Raw genomic sequence first — 16,829 nt, forward strand, 5'->3', positions numbered from 1 at the left:
AGGAAAATTAAGTAAATGGGTTTTATTTCTATAAAAAAAAAAACAACAGCGGGGGCGGTGTATGTAGTCGGTGTATGCCCGAACACCGTGTAACGACGGTAACACCGATACAGAGACAAACATAGCAGCACCTACTGTATAAAAATACAATCGTCACATTTGGATTAATGAGTCAAGTATAATTAAAAGCAAGAAGTTGATTTAAGGTGAGCGAATACAGAGTCTTTAATGGATTACAGAGGATTAGGAAGGTTATTCCAATCGAATAGCGCTCAAAATTGAAAGGTTCAGTTTGTTTCGAGATTTTAGGAACAAGAGAGATTGTATGATGCTCTGCATGGCACTAGATTGACTGACATTGTCAAGTAATAATAGGTTTATAAAATATTATAATATAATTAAATATAAAATATAATAATATAAAATATACTGTAAAGCTTATTCTAACCACGTTTGGAGAAATCATGTATTCACTTTAAAAACTCCTCAGTATATGAAGTTTTAAGTATATTTGAATGTTCAGTTCAAGAGAGCGTCGAGATCAGTTTCTCTTCTGGTACATTTTTGCTTTGTATAACAGAGAAATGTCAATAAGGAGCAGATTGCACACATTTATTTTCTAATTTTTCACTATTTTCTGACTTAGATATTGATAGTTTTACCTTAAAGACAAAAAGAAAAAGTTAGCTATCATCCGGAAAATGTTTGGTGGTAAATTCAAGCTGTGTGAGCTGATGAGTAAACGGGCTCCATTTGAAAGTTGTTTAGTCCCTTTAATGGACTGCTAGCTATTTCCATGGACAACTAGATATTTAAGTCTCACCGTTTCTTCTTTGATATAAACTTGTGTTGCAACTGAATGCAATAGAACGGGTACAAAAGGACGCCGCACGTGTCCAGGAATATAAGCAGCTTCATCGTTTCTGTTGACTTTCACATTGTTCACATGCTCGTTCCATCCCGTGCTACCCCACTGTGTCCACACAGTTGATCCAATGGCTGAGTGTTTACTTCAAACAAACACAACCGGTTTTATATAATGGCGGCAGGCCTCGTTGGAGTTCTGAGGGAAATGAACTGTAACTTGGAGGCGGTGGTCTTGGACATGAGCATGCAGAGGAAGGGGTCCAAACAACTGTGGAAGCAGCAAAGACACACCGTCATCCTGTAGTACCCGTACAATGTGTCGTCCCCGGTGGACACCAGACGGATGTAGTGGGCGATGTGCAGGACGCTGCTCGGGCAGAAACACAACACGAAGATGAGGAAGACCAAGGTACTGACCCTGATGAAGGGCACCCAGTTGCAGCGGGAGCGGCCCAGGTGGAACACCACGGCCATGTGAGTGCACACACAAATTATAAACGGTGCGATGAAGCCCAGGAAGACCAGTGTCAGTCTGTACGGCACCAGCATGGCGTGGGAGTCCTCCTCCAGAGGAAGTACGTCGTGGCAGGTGGTGACCCCCAGCCGAGGCAGGTGGTAGCTCTGCCTCACCAGTAATTCGGGGACCACGGCTGCCGCAAACATGAGCCACACTGCCAGGCAGGCCCCCACCGCCAGGCCGGTCCTCGGCAGCCTCCGGTACAGGAAGGGCGTCACAATGGCCAGGTACCGCTTTACACTGATGCACATGATGGTGGCGGCCGAACAGTGGATGTTGCCATAGAAGACTGCGGTGATGACGCGGCAGGCGTTTTCCCCGAATATCCAGTCGTTTCCATGGAAGTGGTAGTGCACACGCAGCGCCAGGGAGAGCAGGAGAATCAAGTCAGACGAGGCCAGGCTCAGGTAGAGCACCGCTGTGGACAGGTTCCTGGCTCGGACTTTCAGGAAGACCAGGATGTAGACGTTGGCGGGGATGCCCACCACCATGGCCAGCGTGTAGAACAAGGGGATGACCCGCGTGCTAAGGACCCCGCTGGTGTAAGCCCCTGCCGGGTCCCTGGGCCCTGCATCGAGCTGCATGGTGGAGTTTTCACTTTGGAGAGGCAGGGCCGGCAGCCGATTGGTGTGGTTGGCTTTGAAAATCTTTGCTTGGTAGGTTTTCGGTTTCAATTGGGTTGTAGAATTTTGTTTACTCCTTGTGTCCCTTCCTGTTTGTGGGGAGATAAGGAAAATGGACTTGTTTTATCTTGTTCTAAATATTTTTTGATTTTACGTTGTAAGGACAACAGCAGACATGTTTCCTGAACTTTTGTAAAGAAAAAAACCACCATACCTTTCCTGATAAGAAGTGTAAATCATTTTTTGTGTGTAAACCTAGCACAGCCTAATTCCCTTTGAAATTAGATAACACTTTATTAATCCCCAGGGGGAAAGTCAGGATCCTGAAGAGTGTGTGTGTGTGTGTGTGTGTGTGTGTGTGTGTGTGTGTGTGTGTGTGTGTGTGTGTGTGTCCCTCACCAAATTAATCTTAATTGACCACTCAACTATCATGTGATTAAAAGTCGTTTGACAGTCCTAAGAAATGAACATAGCCCTTTGCAGATAAATGTGATCAAACGTCGCAAGTGACTTACCATCGTCCTGAAGGGTCTGTGTTGACATCAGACAAAATAATAATCCAAGCAGGGTGTTGGAAGTCATATTTCACAACTAGCCGTTACAACCTTCTTTGATATTTCTTTTGAGCTGCCTAAAAGGCTTTGGATGTCCTCCATCGGTAAAAGTTGCTGTTTTGCATGTCTGTCTGCTTTCTGCGATCAGTGGTGATCGTGTGTGTGTGTGTGTGAGAGAGAGAGAGAGAGAGAGAGAGAGAGAACGACAATGCAGTGAGCACATTTCCTGTTCTGGCTTCCAAACTGAATTCCTGCCGTCTGCATTAGTCACCGTCCACTAACTCTGAAGTGGGAGGAGGCTTCCATAACATACACACAGCTGCCGTCACCTAATTACGTTATATATTGTGGGATGGTATTTTTGACTTGGTTGAAGGACAATAGCGGTGTCAAATTGACTTTTAGGCCATTTACTAGTCAGCGCATACATTTAACATTATTACCATTCACCATTTTCCTGGTGATAAGCTCACATTTTTAGATAAAAAGAATTTCATTACATACAGGTACTCCTCACATTACGACCGAGTTCCATTCTTACGACCAGGTCGTTAAGCGAATTGGTTGACCTGCGAGGACCCGCCCCCTTACCATTATTTCAGTCTTGGAGATTGCCAACGCTAGTGTAGTGAATACTGACCAACTGCGGGAACGAGACTGAGACAGTACGATGATGGGATGAGATGCTTGACGCTGAGACGCCATGCTGCATACAATAGACTGGGCAGAGAGCCGGTCATAAGTCCGAACGGTTGTTAAGTGAGGAGTACATGTGTGTGTGTGTATATATCATTTTTTTTACATATTTTATATATAAGTTTGTACATTTTTCTGTATTTTATATTTATTTCCTTTCCTCCCCAAAGGGCAGCCAAGTTAAGAAACAGACAAAAATGTGTCACTGTAGTTGTCAGTGGCACCAGGAGATAAGTCTGTGGTAGGTTTCTCACCATGTCGTTCAAATGATCCAAAATCCCATTTTATAGAATCAGGAAAACTGGCGGGGGTAATGTGAAATGTGTGTGCCAAATAAAAACAAAAACAATAGAAACAAATAGGCGCACACAACTCAACTCAATTTGACACCAGTTTGGTCCTTTTTAAGGATTATTTAGGGCTTCTAAATGAGAACTTTTAAAACTCAAAAGGGTGTGCATTTATCATAGTTAAATAATTGTATAGTTGTTGTTTTTTTCTAGACGATTCAAATTTAGATTGGAACCTTGTTGAGGAAATTTTAAGCTGATATCTGTATTCTTTGTATTTTGGAGATGTGGAAAATCACCCTCACCGACCCTTATGAAATTGGAATTCACAGGTTCGAAGTGAAGTCAAACCAGGCAGCTATATTTATTCACTTTAATCTGTTTTTCTCTTGACTTCCTTCCTTGGGTCCCTGTGGTCAGGGATACACCCCGAGCCCCCACCAGAATTATCTAAAATTAGTCTGAGAAGAAAACTACTCGGCAGGCTAAATAAACATTAGTGGTTGTGGCATTTTGTTGCAGTTGTTCGTCATAATGGTCATAATTTTGTGTGCGAGGATGTTTTAAAGACTTTGACAACATTATTTTTCCTCCAGGTTTCTTCTCTAGACACAGAGGAAACAGTACTGCCTGTTCATTGTGTTGTTGTTTTTTTTGGGCAGCTCCTTAGGTGTCTCAATATTATGCCTTTTTTTAAAGCCGAATGCTGCGCTTCACTACGTACAGTGCTGGAAAAATGTATTGAGGTTTTAACCTTTTTGAAGACATGGTCCCCAGCCTGTCAGGCTCCACATTCAGACTACTTACCTTCATTCTTAATGTGGTAGGCCAATCCAACACACCAGTAAAATGTAAAGATATAAAAATATGTAAAAATAAGGCAAAGGCTTCAAGGAAAAAGGCTGGGAATCACTGGACTGATAACATTTTTTAATACGGTGAGCGGTCACGCCTCATCTCCGGTTTATGTTCATTAGTGTTGTGATGATATCTTATGATGATATACTGAAAAGCAGAATGCTCATAGTGTCTTTTTGTCTTATTTCAGAGCTCTGGGGATGAGTCTGCTGTCCTGTGGCTGGACCAGATCCAGGAGGCCATACACTCAGCCAACCAGGATGAAGAGGAGGCTCTCATATGTGCGTGTGGATATTTAACCAACAATTAGCCCTTGATGTCTCCATTGCGTTCCATTACTGCAAAAATACATTCATTTCAATCCCCCGTGCAACACAAACATTTTATTTTTATTTATTTTTTTTACCAACTTTGTATGTTCTGCTCCCTCTTGCAGTGGCTAGAGCGGTAGCAGCCATCAACAGAGCCGTGGCCCTGGGGGAATCCCAGAATGCACTGCATGCCCTGCAGGCTCCCGGCGCGGCGCTCAGAGGCGTGCTTTCCGAATGTGCCGACACTTACCAGACTGAACTTGCCCAGAGACAGACGAGCCGCATGAGCACGGGTAATTTGGTCTGACACTACTGTGAAAAGAAAAAGCCCAGTGATATTCAGAAACAAGTTCGACAACGCCTGGAATTTAGATTTCACGGTCAGTGGTTCAATCCAAGATCAGGTCACACTTTGTTAATCACCGGAGGGAAATTCAGGGGTCACAGCAGCAAAAACGGTGCGAGTCAAGGAAGAGAAAATAAAATGAAAATAAAAATTAAGAAATAAAAGATGTGTTGAGCAGCTCACCACACTACCTACTGAGCCAAATATGGACAGGGGACCGTTACTATGATGTAAATTACAGTATAAAGAGCATTACTGAAAAATTGTTAAATCTGTAGCGTGTCCTGTCCTTCCCGTGAAACAGAAGCTGAACAACATAAAAAAGATTCTGCTCTTTTCCAGGCAACAGCGACAGTGTTTGGGTCAGACACTGCATCAAGAACAGATACGACCTGTACTACAACCTGGACAGCGGAGATGGGACCTGGATGGAGCCGCAGGGGTTCCAACACAACAGCGGCCATCTTGGTAAAGAAGAAATCCAGGTACTGTAACCGGGATGGATGGAACTCCCTAACGCCACCACAGTACACGCAGTGACTCATAAACGACTCTCAAACTTTGGTTCTTCCAGAACGTCGTCAGCGCCGTGACTGCCGAGTACAACAGGGAACAGTTGTGGTTGGCCAATGAGGTGCTGGTGACCCAGCTGCAGGCCAGGGTCAGAGGTCACCTGGTCAGGAAGGCACACGCACGCAGGATGGAGTTTCTACAGCAACAAGAGCCACGAGTAGTTAAACTACAGGTACAAATTATGAACTGGGGCTCAGTGGCAGCCAGGTTAAATAAAATACATTTTTGAAATATTTTGAAAAGAGGATAGTTGTAGAAAGCAACTGTCAAGTATATGTATATGGATGTATGTATATGGATACATTTTCACCAAAAATATTAATATAAATATAATTTTCAGTGTGAAACATTTGTTCATGTATTTAGTTAAACATTACAAGGTCACACTGTTCTGCAGCGTTATGATCGCATAAAATTGCACTCATTAAAAAGGGACTCAATTTATGTAGTGTTTGACGCTTTATTAAACTATTAAATTACTTATTTACGGGCCAAGTAAAAAAATAATAATAAAGTAACCACGTTTACTTTAATAATCCAATAAATGATTTATTTTATCATGCTGATCTACTTGAATAAATGAAATAATAGTAAACATATAAACATTTTAAATAATAGTAAAATAATTGAGAAAAAGAAAATAAACAAATGAATGCAGGATTTAAAAATGGTGACACACTTTAACTCACAGTCAGTCCTGTCCTCTCCGCAGACTTCTGGGTTGAATGGCGATGGCTTCCATGTGTTTCGCTCATTCTGGTTGAACGTCAAATCAAATTAATGTAACTACACTAACTTAATCAGTTAGGCTTGAATCTGTCGTGGAATTGTCGAAAAACAAAACCAGAAAATAATATAACATTGCAAAAACCGCAAAGTTAAGTGATACAAAAGAAATTTAATAAACACAATTCTTCAACTGGGTTGCTGGAGCGGACTTGTTCGATAAACTTTAAATTGTGTGCGAACTTTAGCGAAAAACAAAGAAAAGAAATGGAAAACTTCAAATAAAAGGAAAGTTCTTAACTCGAGGAGGGCCAGCCTGAAGACTCAGTGGTCAACAGCTTCATCCAAACACTCACCAGGGGAGGAGGAGTTTCGATGTCTCTCCCTCTCAAAATGGCGGCGCAGGCAGAGTTTTTTTTCCCTTTTGTTACGCAAAAGTCACAGCTTCACACAACGGTTATCAATTTTGAAGAGGTTTATTTGTCACATACATGTACATACTTGATACATATATGCAGTGAAATGTCTTAAGCCTTAATGTTCAAACCAATTTATGATTTTGAAACAAACTCCTGTGATGTTTTTCATGCAAACATAAAATGAAAATAAATAATTTGAACGTCAGTCATCTTTCAAAGCCATTCTATCAGTAACAGAACATTAGTGACTAATTATCAATTAAGACAATTTGTAATAAACTATTAAAAATCATTTCAATAATTTTAACACCGCTTATAAATGGCATACACTCATCATAATTAATCCTATTATACCACACACAATGGACATTGCAGTACTGATAGTTACCGCATCATTCGTCATAGAAACACCTGCAGAAATAATGCTACTTCAATTACTGACCGACTTAATTCAGACTTCTTAAACACCAAGGATAGATTGCAGATCAAAATCATTAAGGTGAGAAGACAAGGATCCTCTGTGGGGCTTGTATCAAACAAAGGAATGTGGTTTGCGTGTGAGGAGAGAGTAGGTAATAGAGTGGGGTCTGTTGATTCAGTCTCTGAGACAACAAAAAAAAAGAGTCATCCGGTCTGCCTTAGTTCCGTCCCAATTGGCATCTTTATTGTTTGGGAATACAATAAAGTGTTACAGATCCTGTGATCTCAGCGAGGGGGTTCCTACCCCCTCTTGTGAGTTTAGAGATGACAGTTCTGGCTGTGTACGCTACAGTTCTGTCAAACAGTGTATTTATAAACTCGGTATGTCAAGAAACTTGCACACGTCTATTTAAATGTAATGTATAAAAGTAACAAATAAAATCGGCATATGTATTTACACATCACACAGACCTCCGTAATGGTAAATACCAGTTTTATTCTGTTTTCTGAATGTGACTACTCAAAGCTATTAGGTGTATGTAAGATATCCTAGCACTTCAGAATCAGAACCAGTGTATTTTGCCAGGTGCATTCACATGTACTAGGAATTTGTCTAGTGAGTCTGAGAATGAAATGATAAATAAATAGAATATAAAATTAGTAAAAATAACAACTGCCAAATATACGCAATATAAATTATTATATACAGTATAATGTACTCAAAGCACTAAGGTTTTAAACATCTTTTTTTATTTACAGGCGTGCTGGAAAGGCTATAAACAAAGGAAGATGTATAAAGATAGAATGAACGTGCTGCAGAACAATGTTTGCTCTGTTGTCAAGGTAAGGAATTGTATTTAGGATTCAATTCCTTGTGCTTCTTTAGATTTTTAAGGGTTATGCCCCATCCAAAATGATGAAACCAATTTTAAGTGTTAGTCATCTGAGAGTTATTTGGGAAAAATAGCCTATAGACGTGTCTTGTTCTGTCCTGTTCAGCTCCAATCCATGGTGAAAATGTGGAGAGCGAAGCGTCAATACAATCAGAGGTTGCAGTATTTCAAAGACCATGTGAGTAGCACGGTTTCCTTGTACGTAATTACGCAGTGGAGTCACTAGTCCAAACCTGATGTTTTGTTTTGTTAAATGAAATGTGTGTTGTCTGTGGCAGTGACTCAGGAGGAAGAGCGGGTCATCTAGTAATCGGAAGATTGCTGGTTCGATCCCCAGCTCCGCCTGGTAGTGTGCTAATGTGTCCTTGAGCAAGACACTTAACCCCCTAACTTCTCATCGGGCGCCGCTATATGGCAGCCCACTGCTCCTAGATACGTCAGTTACTAGGATGGGTAAAATGCAGAGAAATGCATTTCGTTGCCTCAGTACTTGTGGCACGGTGGCGCAGTGCATTGCACTGCTGCCTCACAGCAAGAAGGTCCTGGGTTCCCTTTAGTTTGCATGTTCTCCCCGTGCTCACATGGGGTTTCCTCCACCTCACGTCAGTAAGGACCCCCCCCAATAACATGCACACATCATCGTCTGACCAGCAATGGACACTCATCACCAGGTCCCCGGGCACTTCCACGAATGCTGCCCACTGCTCCTGGCTGTGCCCCCGGAGGAAGGACAAGCCAGGATGGGTTAAACGCAGAGGCCTCATTTCACTGGCCACCATCCAAAGCGCGCGCGTGCGTGGTGTGTGTGTGTATGTGTGACAATTAAAGATTGTTCTTGTTCTGTTCTACTTGTACTCTGAATCAAATATTCTCAGGAAGAAGACATAGTGAGGATCCAAGCGTTCCTGAAGGCCAACAAAGCTCGAGATGATTACAGAACACTCAGTGAGTCGTGAGAAACTTTATATTAACCCATTGGGACAGCGGGTCTTAGCCTTGTGTACTTTTTGACCCTCTTTCCAAGTCCAACTTGTGTGAATATGAGAGAGAGAGAGAGAGAGAGAGAGGAGAGAGAGAGAGTAGAGAGAGAGAGAGGAGAGAAGAGAGAGACGAGAGAAGAGAGAGAGAGAGAGAGAGAGAGAGAGAGAGAGAGAGAGAGAGAGAGAGAGAGAGAGATGAGAGAGAGAGAAGAGAGACGAGAGAGAGAGAGAGAGAGAGATGCACTCACCTTTGTATGCATATCCACATGGGGTCTCAACCCCAAAGTTGATATGGCTGTATTAGTCACACATGTTCCTATATACATTCTTGTTTAAATGAGCATTTTTGATTTATTGTTTTATTGAAGTACCTTATTACAGCGGCAGCCACTTAAAAAAGGCTCTCCTAGCCCTTGGCTGGTAGCCGATTTCCAGTCAACTGACAGGCAGCTCCCAGCCAGCTGGCAGTCCCCTCCCAGGGTGTGTTTAGTTTCAACTAAACACACCCATTCATTCAAGTGCAGGGTGTCGCCATCAGATGGTGCTAACCATTTTACAGTTGACCTGAGATAAAGACCTTTGAACCCTGACCAGAGGTCATCTTTCAAGGTTCAATAGCTGTTTTCGTCATATGAATAAGAACAGGTCTATTTGCTTCTGAGATCTAATCAACATGTTGCTCAGCTTTAAAAAAAAAAAAAAAAAAAAGAAAAAAAAAAAAAAAATTTAAACACAAAATTTAATATTCACATTTTTTTAATTCCAAAGTTCAATAGCTTTGGTTGTCATGGGAATACTCGATCTAGGGCAATATAAATATAGTTTAGTAAATATAGTGTATATTGTCAAATACATGATAACAATGCAAGCATCATCACCAGTAATGACATTCTTAGTCTCAGAGCCAACTCAACTTTACATATTAGGTCAAATAAGGACATAATAGTGAATAAAATAATTTCAAAATAAGAGGGTCATTCTGAACAGTGAAATTATTGCCTCCACTGGCAAGAATATTTCCCAATATTCATTATACTCACCACTGGCACACAGCGGCGCCTGCTTAAATGTAGATATTATTTGGGCCTATATTTTTCTATAGTTAGTTATTTTTCTAATGTTGACAATTGATATTAAGATTTTAAAAAAAAACAAAATACACAAAAAAAAAAAAAATCTCCTCTGCATTTACGCCTCTCTCTCAGAGAAACAGTCCCCCCATCAACCCCCCCATACAATAGATTTAAGTTCCAAATTACAACAATGAAACAGTTTGTAATAAAATATACATTTTGGTTCGGCTGTCCCCAGAGAGAATCATCCAATCATCAGTCGGAAACCCGTCGAGCCCTTGTTTTTCTTTCTTTTTTTTTTTTTTTTCCTTTTTGTCAGTCAGTGTGCATTACAATAACAGGATAAAACTGATAGGAGCTTATAAAATGCACGGGGATAACATTTCTATGAGGAATAATAAATAAGAGGAATCATAAATATATTTTTATGTGTGTGAATCCTCCGTGACTGGACATGGACGCGGAGAGCCGTGCCCCGTTCCTCCAAATAAAACAACTAAAAACAGTGCGGGGACCGGGCACAGAGGAACGGCACACGACTCGTAGACTTGTTCAGATTATTTTCTGCGCACAACACACGGAGAGGGGGTGATCGGGGAGAGAGTCACAGAAGAAACTGTCACCATTACACATGGTTTCGTTTCATACCATTCCATATGCACTCGTTTTGTTCCATAAGGAGGCGTAAAATAAAATGACCTACATCTAAACTAAAAACGCAGGCGTCCCATCGCTGGTACGTGCCTCTTTGGTGGGAGAGGGAGACAGGTGTACAAAATGAGCCCCAATCGCCTCCTCTCCTTGCCCCTACTCGGGATGGTTCCCTAGGCGGCCACCTATCTCGCCTAGAGGAAGAGCCAGCCCCCCCCCACCGCTGAATAGTCCAATTTTCTCATTGTACAGCCCAATCTGATTCGACTGACAAAATTCTGAGTCAGGAACAGCCCTACATTTATAAACGGTAAAAACGGAAGTGGTTGCATCTGTATTTCCTTTCATTCTCTTTAATTTTTTATTTTACAGCCGGGGCCCAGGACCCTCCACTCTCTGTGGTGCGCAAGTTTGTCCACCTGCTGGAGCAGAGCAGCCTGGACCTGCAGGAGGAACAGGAAGTGACACGGCTGCGGGAGGAAGTGGTCACCAAGATCCGCTCCAACCAGCAGATGGAGAAAGACCTGAACCTGATGGACATCAAGATTGGCCTCCTGGTGAAGAACAGGATCACCCTGCAGGTACCGTCAAATCTCCAGCTCTGCACCCTGAAGATAGGTCGGTTCAAACATACTTTAACCATTAACCGTTTATTTGCTTTTGGTTTAGGATGTCGTGTCCCACAATAAGAAAATGAAGACAAAGAAAAATAAGATGAGTAAAGACGATCTGGGCAGTGGGGACCGAGTCGGCCTGAAGGGCCTGAGTAAAGGCAAACGAAAGAAGCTGGAGGCATACCAGCACCTCTTCTACCTGCTGCAGGTGAATTTATAAACAATACCTTGGTTGTATCAGACATAAATTGTGTCTTGATTAAGATAAGGTAACACTTTATTACTCCCAGAGGGGCAATTCAGGACCTACAATATACTGCTACTTTAAATTTGCTACTAAGCATGTCTAGTTTATCACCATGATATACCACAAGACAAACCCGCAGATTCCAGAAGATTTTGGATTTCATTTAATGCAATTTTTCAGTGCATTATGATTCACAACTGAAATCTATGATGGTCGTAGAACAAACAATGGTCGCCAATCAGCTTCCTTCAGTTACATAGGAAATGAACGGAGAAGAACCTCTTTCTATCAAGCCTAAATAACTCTTTGTTGCCGTCTTCTATGCACATGCATTTTGACACAGCTAACATATTTGTTAAATATATAACATAAGTGTTAAATGTCCTTCCTTCTTCCTCAGACCAATCCTTCGTATTTGGCCAAGCTGATTTTCCAGATGCCCCAAAACAAGTCGACTAAGTTCATGGACACGGTGATCTTCACGCTGTACAACTACGCCTCCAACCAGAGGGAGGAGTATCTGCTGCTCAAGCTCTTCAAGACCGCCCTGGACGAGGAGATCAAGTGAGGACAATCATTTCACCAAACCAGAATGCTGTCGATTTAAGAACCAATTTTTTATTAATGTTTTATTAATGTTATTTTCATTTCATATTTATTTTTTCATAATGTTGACTCCTTAATGTGAACCAGGTCCAAGGTGGACCAGATCCAGGACATTGTGATAGGGAACCCCACTGTCATCAAGATGGTGGTGAGCTTCAACCGAGGGGCCCGGGGCCACAACACGCTGCGGCAGCTACTCGCCCCCGTGGTCAAAGACATCCTCGACAACAAAAGCCTGGGCATCAACACCAACCCTGTGGACGTGTACAAGGCCTGGGTCAACCAGTTGGAGACGGCCACTGGGGAGGCCAGGTGAGGGCAAGGCGAGTGGGGACTGGGGGGATGGGAGATGGGTTCCCACTCCACTTTGACTCAGGGGTATAGTAATGGAGTGGAACCGTCCTTCAGTCCACAGTGTGGGGGGGAATTATTTTTCTGCTTTCTGGTTTCCTCTATTATTGCATATTTGATGGTTTCAGATCTATAGGTAAAATGTAATATTTGATAAAACCCATGTTATTGCCGAAACCCACTCTGCAAAACAAAATCAAAATCACAATCGTAAAGCATGGCCGCGACTTGTTGACGTGTCCAGATGAGCTACACGTCCACCATGTCCCCTTCCTTCCCAAACTAAGCAGCAGAGCCAGTCACAAGAAAATTAATAACAATTAGACAAGGGATATATTTAGTATTCTGTGCAATATATCGTAAAGGTTGCAAATGGTTCTTAAATAACTTAGAACTTCACGAAACACCTTCAACCTTCCAAGTATTCATTATTCTTTTCATCTTCATTGTATCCATTTATCAACCCTATAAAATGCAAACCCTATAGGATGTGTACTATATATGGTCAAAAATGATCATATTTTGTTTTTAGTTGTAAGTTTGCACATATTGTTTAATCTGTTTATATTTGATTCAACTTATTGGGACACACTGAGTTCACATCATCAAAAACACCTTAATTGAGGAATTCCTGGACTGGTATTAGGAAAAGTCATCCCGGACATTTTTGATCAATCATATACATTCTTGTGTTAATATTATTATTCATTATCTTCTAAATTTAAATTAATTAGTAAGGCAAGACTCATTAGTCATCCTAAAAGGTATTTTTTGTTGATTAACTTATGAGTATGGTCTATTTATCTTAGAAATATTGGACAATGTTATATACTATATCATACTTTTTATTTTCTTTTTTTAAATGTATTTATTTATAAACCCTTATCAGTCCCACAACGGGGACATTTGCAATTTCTCTGCATTTACCCATCCTAGTACCTGATGTATCTAGGAGCAGTGCGCTGCTATGTAGAGGGGAGCAGTTAGGGGGTTAAGTGTCTTGCTCAAGGACACATCAGCACGCTACCAGGAGGAGCCTGGGATCGAACCAGCAACCTTCTGCTTACTAGACGACCCGCTCTACCTCCTGCTACTGCCCCCACAAACATACATATAATGTCATACATTGGACAATGTTATAACATACATATATGATGTTGTGATAAATATTATATCATACATATTATCAGTGCAGTTGCCTCGTCACCTCATCATCGTGTCTTTCTTTCGTCTCCTCTCAGCAAGCTTCCATACGAGGTGACTCCTGATCAGGCCATGTCTCATGAGGAGGTTCGCCACCGTCTGGAGGCGTCGAGCCTCGCTCTGCGCTCAGCCACCGACAAAGTCCTCTCTTCCATCGTGTCCTCGCTGGACAACATCCCGTACGTTCCCTGTTAAATGGAGTTTACACTGGTTTTACTTTCACTGTGAGGTCACTGATTATCTAATGCTAGAGCCGCTTTGCTGAGGTCTATAAGCTGTATTTTTTGATCTCTCTTGAATGAAGTATGAAACCTACTATGATATTGTCTCTATAACAATTGACAAGCCGTGGGTCTAAATGTCTTACCGTGTTGTAAAATGACCATGATCTTGAAAGAAGCCAAGATGTTTTTGAAATGCCATGGCTCTGTGCTTACAGTGATATTAAATGGACAGGGTAGAGCGTGTTTCCCCCCCCCCCCCCCTTTGTAATCAGCACGGGGGTTTGATGCATATTTCTTTTGCAATTCAAAATATAATATATAAAGAATATATACATTTTCATGAATGTTTGATAAATGACCGTTTAAAGATGATACTCTTGAGAGAATGAATTCCACTAGATGGCACTGGTGTTTGAAATGTTCATTGGTTTGTGGAAAACATTGTAATTTAGTTTAATTAAAAATTAAGATGTAGGGCAGGATTGCACCCTGCATGAAGCCTCTTTTTTTCCCCCCAAATCATCATGTTTTTTGTATTATCTGTATTATCTGTGTTGTTTTTGGTGACTGCATGTGTTTTGTGTTTGACATCCTACCCATCCTGTTTTGGTTTTGCATGTAGTTATGGCATGAGGTACATAGCAAAATGTCTGAAGAACAGCCTCCACCAAAAGTTCCCGGATGCCACTGAGGACGAGCTGTTGAAGGTACACTGCCTTTTTAAGTTTTGTTCCTTTTTTGTTCCTTGTTTGCTGTATATTATATTGTTGATTCAGTTCTATGCATTATGCGGTTTTAATGCGTTTTGTCATCAGATGGAAGAAAATGTCTCCGTAGAGAATATGGTCGAAACGAACCAAACTGTGGACACCTGCTAAATCTACTCAAACAGTCTTGTATACGAACAATATACAACTACCCTAAAAAAAAAGACCCCCCTCGATCCAATCTCTCCTCAGATAGTGGGGAACCTGCTTTACTACCGCTACATGAATCCGGCCATCGTGGCGCCGGACGGCTTCGACATCATCGACATGTCGGCGGGGGGTCAGCTGCACTCGGACCAGCGCCGAAACCTTGGCTCCGTGGCCAAAATGCTGCAGCACGCCGCTGCCAACAAGCTGTTCGAGGGCGAGAACGCTCACATGACGCCGATGAACACCTACATCTCCCAGACCTACGAGAGGTTCAGGTAAGAGCAGAAATACAGAGGAGTGCCGAGGGGCCAATGCTGTGTTTTGCACTTTTGCCTAGGCTTGTATCAAACTCGGGATGTTTGTGCCTAAACGATTAATAGGGATCAACCTCTCACCGACCCATTAATCCTTTCTGTGAAATGGCTGACGTCATAAGAAGCCAAGCACTCGCAGTGTGATGTGTTTAGTTTATACCGAAAGATCAATCCCAAAGAAACGATTGGACCAAACCGCGCGTGTGGTGAAGTGAGACAATTGGAGTTCACTTAAGAACCACTTTGAGTTGCCATCATAAAAGTTTGCCGTGTTGTGTGTACAATGCATTGTAATTACTTACATTGGCTTTTTTTTTTTTTTTGATGGCTCACAGACTTGCGTCCTTTGGTTCAACGTGGATGTAGAAGAACAGTGTTTATTAGTAGATTTAAAGCCTACATGCCTCCAAAGCCAACATGATCCTGGTTCGACCTAGTTTTGTTGGATGTAGTAGCTGTGGTAATAGTCTTGGAATAAAATACAAAAAGCTTTGATTCAAAAGCAATTATATTGGCTAAAGGGTCGCAAAAGAAACAACAAAAAAAAAAACATTTGGATCCTCTGACCAAATTCAAAGTGAAAACACTATAAAGAATTAGTGTTAGTTTTACAGACGAGCTACCATAGCAATACGGAAAATGTTTGATCTATGGCAGATCTCATAAACGTGACGATACAAGAGTTAAATGCATCTGAACTGTGGACACTGGAGCAGCTTTGTTGAGTCCCTACTTGTGTAATGCTCATAGAACAGTTGGAGAAAACACTTCTCTCCCTTTGAGTCTTTTCTGGTTCGCGGCCAAAGTCGAACACTGGTCGTTCTAATCCTCATTCAGCGACTCCTCTTTGTGTACGTTCCAAAAACTTTCCATCTGTGCAAGAGGATGAGATAAATAAAGTCGTCCTTTCTGATAAAGCCGCTTCCCCAGTGAGCTCAGGAAAGCGCTGACTCCATGGAAGCGGAGGAGGAGGAGAGGAAGACATCGCTGTGTGAAAGTGCTGCGTCAGCACTCTTGCAAATCTCCTGAACTCCAGTAAACTGAGGAGAAGGGGGGAGGTTTGTTGGGTGAGAGGAAGGGAGTTTTAAGTTTTAACCTGATGTCCTGATCACTCTCTCCTCCTCCTCCTCCTCCTCAGGGTGTTTTTTCAGGCGGCCTGTGATGTCCCGGAACCCGAGGAGAAGTTTAACGTGGACGAATATTCAGACATGGTGACGCTGAGCAAGCCCACCATCTACATCTCCATCGAGGAGATAATCAACACCCACTCGGTAAACACGGAGGTGCCATGTTTAATCTCACAGCAGTTTGTAATTTACACTCTTATTGAAGAGCTCAATAAAATCATTTTAATAACCCACACAATGTCAGAACGCTCATCAAACATAATGGAATAAAATGTTGATTCCTGCCTTTATGGATGGGATAATGGAATGTTTTTAGTTATGTAGACTTTTGACTGATTATAATCAGTTTTTTAAGTGCAGTTTTAGGTCAGTACCTTAAAGTCTGTACCAGTATTCTGCACAAAGGACTATTTATTAAAGCAACACTAT

The 16,829-nt window shown here is 41.8% G+C and overlaps 2 protein-coding genes across 2 annotated transcripts in view; one reads left to right on the forward strand and one right to left on the reverse strand.

Moving 5' to 3' along the window:
• iqgap2 (IQ motif containing GTPase activating protein 2) overlaps window positions 1-16,829 on the forward strand; it is a 44,651-nt gene that overhangs the window by 21,728 nt on the left and 6,094 nt on the right. Inside the window, exons 16-30 of the mRNA XM_080004443.1 lie at window positions 4,596-4,686; window positions 4,842-5,009; window positions 5,405-5,547; window positions 5,637-5,807; window positions 7,960-8,043; window positions 8,200-8,271; window positions 8,969-9,038; window positions 11,170-11,378; window positions 11,467-11,619; window positions 12,059-12,222; window positions 12,352-12,576; window positions 13,857-13,997; window positions 14,665-14,749; window positions 15,002-15,234; window positions 16,412-16,544. Of these exons, the coding sequence (XP_079860569.1) occupies window positions 4,596-4,686; window positions 4,842-5,009; window positions 5,405-5,547; window positions 5,637-5,807; window positions 7,960-8,043; window positions 8,200-8,271; window positions 8,969-9,038; window positions 11,170-11,378; window positions 11,467-11,619; window positions 12,059-12,222; window positions 12,352-12,576; window positions 13,857-13,997; window positions 14,665-14,749; window positions 15,002-15,234; window positions 16,412-16,544 (2,142 nt within the window). The remainder of the gene's footprint in view (window positions 1-4,595; window positions 4,687-4,841; window positions 5,010-5,404; window positions 5,548-5,636; window positions 5,808-7,959; window positions 8,044-8,199; window positions 8,272-8,968; window positions 9,039-11,169; window positions 11,379-11,466; window positions 11,620-12,058; window positions 12,223-12,351; window positions 12,577-13,856; window positions 13,998-14,664; window positions 14,750-15,001; window positions 15,235-16,411; window positions 16,545-16,829) is intronic.
• f2rl2 (coagulation factor II (thrombin) receptor-like 2) lies at window positions 215-2,712 on the reverse strand. Its single transcript, XM_080004444.1, has 2 exons — window positions 2,523-2,712; window positions 215-2,096 (listed from the first exon to the last, which is right to left on the reverse strand). Exons 1-2 carry the CDS (start codon window positions 2,587-2,589, stop codon window positions 1,033-1,035), a joined length of 1,131 nt encoding a protein of 376 aa, XP_079860570.1. The 5' UTR covers window positions 2,590-2,712; the 3' UTR covers window positions 215-1,032.

Source organism: Zeus faber (genome assembly GCF_960531495.2).
Source record: "Zeus faber genome assembly, chromosome: 7".
Classification (NCBI taxonomy): domain Eukaryota; kingdom Metazoa; phylum Chordata; class Actinopteri; order Zeiformes; family Zeidae; genus Zeus; species Zeus faber.